The sequence below is a fragment of the Benincasa hispida genome, chromosome 1, assembly GCF_009727055.1.
Source record: "Benincasa hispida cultivar B227 chromosome 1, ASM972705v1, whole genome shotgun sequence".
NCBI lineage: Eukaryota > Viridiplantae > Streptophyta > Magnoliopsida > Cucurbitales > Cucurbitaceae > Benincasa > Benincasa hispida.
The window spans coordinates 70,010,177-70,015,240 of NC_052349.1; the positions used below are offsets into that span (position 1 = coordinate 70,010,177).

The 5,064-nt window shown below is 38.8% G+C and overlaps 1 protein-coding gene across 1 annotated transcript; it reads right to left on the bottom strand.

The window, feature by feature from the left end:
• Positions 1–697: 697 nt before the first annotated feature.
• On the bottom strand, positions 698–4,596 carry LOC120086822. Its single transcript, XM_039043629.1, has 7 exons — positions 4,394–4,596; positions 3,855–4,304; positions 3,722–3,774; positions 3,158–3,195; positions 2,717–3,035; positions 2,021–2,334; positions 698–1,560 (listed from the first exon to the last, which is right to left on the bottom strand). The coding sequence occupies exons 1-7, from the start codon at positions 4,404–4,406 to the stop codon at positions 996–998; spliced, it is 1,752 nt and encodes a 583-aa protein (XP_038899557.1). The 5' UTR covers positions 4,407–4,596; the 3' UTR covers positions 698–995.
• Between the last annotated feature and the right edge of the window lie 468 nt (positions 4,597–5,064).

Consider the following 5,064-nt stretch of genomic DNA (forward strand, 5'->3'; position numbering starts at 1 on the left):
AACAGATCTGCCATGCGAACCGTTTCCGTGAAATTGAGTCCATATCATTGAAAAAAATGAAAAAAAAATATATTTTTTTAAAAAAAGTAAAGGGTGAGTACAAAAATAGGTAGTAAAAACTCTCACAAATTTTTTTTTAAAGCCCTTTTAAGAAAAACCAATCGATCTAAAACAAATATCAAGTATCAATCAATATATATATAATCAAAACTTTGAATATCGATCATCACTAGAAAAAATATATTCAAAATACAAGCTCACACAACACGTTCTTTCGGTTTTAGTCCTGTAAGGCAAAATACTTATTATGGAGCATTCATGTGACTTTCTTCACACACCAATATTTCAATCACGTAGGAGTAACATTGTGTAAAGCCTTCCCACTAACGAATAACGAGTTTCACATTCCCATTACTTTTAGCCTTGTAAGGCCAAACACTTATAACTTCTTTCACACACCAATCTATCATTCACGTAGGTCTTCCCGTAAACAAGTTTCACATCCATCGATGCCAATTCCAATTGAGTTACCACATCAAAACGCAAGCCTCAAAGCATAACCAAACATTCAATGAAAACACTTTTATTTTAAAAGATTCAATAAAGAGTATTATTTTTAGCAATTGGAATCCTAGTTACCTCTTTTCAAAGCTAAATCAAATAAGGTCCCAAATAATTTGCAGAGATAATATAAACATTATCCACAAAACTCTGGCTCCCCTCAATTGCATCATTTTGCACAACCGTAGATGGGGCAATAGAGGTAGAGATGTGAAGGGGAGCAAATGAATTATATCATAGTCAACACTGTTGAGATTGTTTTACATAAAGAAATCGAACCAGACAGAGGATGCTGCTCTAATGTCAATACTACTATGATGACTATGATGAAATGCTCCAAGAACTCAACAGAATCAGCTAGTTTGTATTACACAGATGACAGATGTGACGATAAAATGCTAATCGCTGGGTGTTGCTTCATTGAACATCGAGGCCTAACATCCTTTGGCTACTTCAACGAGCCTCCCGCGAACCCATTTTTTTGTGACAGTAATCACTTGGGAATCCGCTCTCTCTTCCAAGTGATGAAGTTTGGTCCCATTTAAGGAAGAAGATGGCTTATTTCCATTAGGTTGGTTTGCCAGACTTGAAAAACTTGAGTGAGATACGCCATATCCATTGGAGCTCGCTGGAACTTCCTTCTCTCCACCGATTAGATCCTGCAGACTAAACTTACTGAAATCAAAATCCTCATCTATGCTCGATGAAAACAACTGGGTTCCATTTGCTATTGTTTGGACTGCTCTAATTTGATCTTCTTTTCCCCCAAGTGACTCTCCCTCGTTGTTTGGGGTGCCCACTTCGTAGGAGTGGGAGGCTTCTGCATTCGGTTCTTCAGTCTTTGGGGATGCCATTTGTTTGATATCTATGGATTCAATTGATTGTATTGCTTCAGCTATAAGCTTCCTTGTTTCTAACAGAGAAGCTCGAGCAATAGGGCTTCTAGTAGCGGCAACCTCAAGGGCCTCGGCAGCCTTCTCAGCTTCAGCAATCAGGAGTCTGCAAAGTACAAACTGGAATGTCGTTAACTGTTCAATGTAAATCAGGCAGTCGCATTCTCAATCAAAAGCTGGTATCGAAAAGGCTATACTCGTGAGTAATGAATATTGTTTAATATAAGTGTCGGTCACAAAAAAGGGAACTCGAAAATAACTATGGTTGTCAAATGCTACAGATGCAGTCGGTGCTTCATTTCCCTCAAGGCATCATTCTAGAATAGAAGTCCTCACGAGTTTTACGACTTCAAAAAATGTAGTAGCATACATGCTTAACACATATCTCAATGAGGTTCTTTCGCTCAGAAGCAGAGCTGTCAACGTAGTAGCACACATGCTGAACCTTAAAATGCAGAAAATGATTTCTCGATAGTTACAAAAGACATGCCTACGAGATAGACCGGCCATCCACTAATCTATTTAAGAAACTGCAAGTAAATAAGAAAATAAAAGAAAGTACAGACCTAGCTTGCTCAACGGCTTCCGTTTTTTGAGTTTCTGCGATAGCTCTCTGTGCCCTGATACTCTTTATCATTTCCAGCTTCGAGCTTGCTAAAGGGTCTTTAAATCGTGGTGCTTTGATTTTCCTGAGTTTCAACCGTTGATTTTCAATTCTAGAACCACCTGCAAAAGAAGAGTTAACATCACTCTTTTCTTTCTTCTGGCTGGTTCTCATGGTATCCGTACTTTCACTGCGCTTTCTCCTTGGCCTTCTGTTGACTCCAATAGGCGTGCCATGATATTTAGCCAGGGCAGAGCAAACTCGATCACGATATTCCTGACATATAATAAACAAGTAGAATTCAGAAGAGGTAGCAGCTGTTAGGAACGAATTATAGGATCATGATAAACTGCATAAAATCAAATCTAACAGCAAGAACAAAAAAGGATAAAGAGTATGCTCAGGTCACTGTTGGAGTCACACCCCATTTTGATAAAATAAATTGTTGTGATGCCTTAGGGTACAAATACACTATGGTAAAATCTTGAAATGGTAGTCATGGGCATTGGTTTGTAAGTGGCATATTGGCAAATGATGATCAGGCCTAGAATTAAATCCAAGTATTTTCTTGACAACTGAAAACCATCCTGAGGGCATTTAAATGAGAAAAAAGGGTTTGATTTAATGCAACCAATGGAGGATATACAACAAAACGTACAGGATCAGCCCATTTTGCAGAGATAGATTCCGATATCTTCTTCCTCTGCTCAGCTGACTTTGGTGCTCTCCTGCTTCCAACCGGCCTTGGCATTTTTTTTCGTTGCTCAACACTCTCCACCCATTCCTTTTTAAGTTCTTCATTAAGGATTTGGTAGGAGTCCCACTGCAGTTCTTCCTCACCCTTATAGCCTTGTCTTGAAGCTTCAGCAATTAAATTTTGCCACTCGAAATGACAAGTTTCCTGTAATACCAGCTTCTCACGACGTCTTTGCCAGCCCATTCGCACACCAACCCCAATTTTCAGCCTTGTCTCTTCACTGTGGCATCACAAAGGAAGGGCAATTGAAATCCAATGGCTCAGAGATCACATATTTAGATAGTATTACTGCACAATCACAGATATAAACCATCCAAACAAACGGAATGAGATGATATCTACCTCTGAGCATGGCCAAGCTTAACCAACTTCATTTTTACCTGCACATAGAATAGTATAAATTATGACGAGAACAGGGTAGTTACAAGTGGTGAGATATCAAATATTCCTAGATAAATCATAAATGTTCAATTCACGGCCAACTGCTTGAATCCTAGGCCGTGTAACACTGTCCATGGTTCAGAATCATGGCCAGTTGGCCACCATAAAAGTAGAGGGCAACATCGTACAAGTTAGATTGATCACACATACTCTTAATACAGTAAAAATAGATGGTAGTTTTTACCATACAGATACGAGGCATCAACTGTCATACTTAAGATTTAACGGGATACTGAAGATTAACTGCTAATCTGTGATATGGTTGTTAAAAAAAATATAAATAAATAAATAAAAGATTAACTAATTTAAACAGCACGGCCAGCTCAATGTCTAGCTACTCCCTTTCAAGTAAATGGAAAAAGCCGGACAAATTATCCTACAAGATATCAAGGTCATTCAACAAGAATATGTATAACTATTCTTATATCCACAAGAATACATAAAACCATTCTTACATGACTTCACCTTAGGATCCTGCATTGCAAGCCTTGTTCGCTCCTTGATTCGTCTAAGTGTCTCTGCAAATGACTTGCTTATTAAAAGTAAACGATAAATCCTCAAAGTGTATAGACGGTGGGTGAAATAGTCGATGTTTTACCAGCACTGTGCTTTCTCCCTTTGTTCCAAGGCGTGTTTCCTTTATTTGCTTTGGAAATCCTCTCTCGCCTCAACCGTTCTCTCTCATCCAATTCCTCCGAATCTCCACTGGAAGACGTAAGCTGAAATTCTGAAGTACTCGGGGCAACACCCACCTGAGAATTCTTAAATTCAGTCCGTTCCCCCATAGAAACGTCCCTGTTCCCATCAAGAACCACACGCTTGGATTCAAGAGTAGCAACTGCTCTAATCAAGAACACACGCCTGGAAATCTCAGGGTGAGCACTGAAGTTCACCCGTTTCGGAATAATCAGGGACTTCCAAGAAGAAGATAATTCCTTGTCATTCCCAAAAGTAAGTGAACCCAATGACTTATTAACATGAAAACATGAACGGGCAGTGACGGTACGATGGAAATTGTGGAAGGCAGGCTGAGCAGTAGAAATCCCAGCTACAAAAGAGAGCAAAAGCAATATAAAAAGCGTCAGTATGAAATGAAAGCCTGAATAAAGAAATTGAAAGCAAAGAAGAGAAGCATACCTAACAAAGGCATGGGAGCTCATTCAGCCGAAATCAACCACTGGAATTCAAAAACAATGGACGGAAAGCAGGTGAGGAAGTAGCATTACAGTGAGTTGTTGGAAGATGGGGAACGTCGTTCAAAGGGATTAGGGGAGCAGAGACGAAGGCAGTGTGAGACCGATAGCCTGAGCCACACAAGGAAGGAACCACCCGCCTTTGTCCGATTTGATGAAGGCGTTGGATAACATAACGGCCACCGTAGCCCACTAGCCCATTAATATCACTCTAAAGCCCACTAGAAAGCAGACCATTCTACCAGTCTGAAGCCCACTAGAACTGCCCATGGTTTGGATCGATAGGGGAATAACTACCAAAATTTTAAAAAAGAAAAAAATATTATGATAGTAGTTGCCCATTACATGTTCATACTTAGTGTCCATTGATTATGTGTCATGCTCCCATTTTTCAAAGTGTTGTCTATGTGTCTCAACATTATACATTATTAGTGTCTATGTAATCCACCTCCTACTTGCCAAATTGCCTATAAATAATTATATTTTGTGGGTTTTGGAATACACATTGGATAAATTTCATGCAAATTGGAGAAAGTGGAGAATTTATTGAAATTTCTTATTTTATATTTTGTTAATTTATTTTATTTTGTTAATTTATATATTATATTTAATTTA

What these genes read in the sequence shown, in the direction of transcription:
- LOC120086822 (XM_039043629.1), bottom strand. An exon ending in TTGCAATGCAGGATCCTAAG is followed by an intron (nt 3,196 to 3,721) that starts GTGAAGTCATGT and finishes TTCTATGTGCAG; the next exon opens with GTAAAAATGAAGTTGGTTAA. An exon ending in GAAGCCGTTGAGCAAGCTAG is followed by an intron (nt 1,561 to 2,020) that starts GTCTGTACTTTC and finishes TGTACTTTGCAG; the next exon opens with ACTCCTGATTGCTGAAGCTG.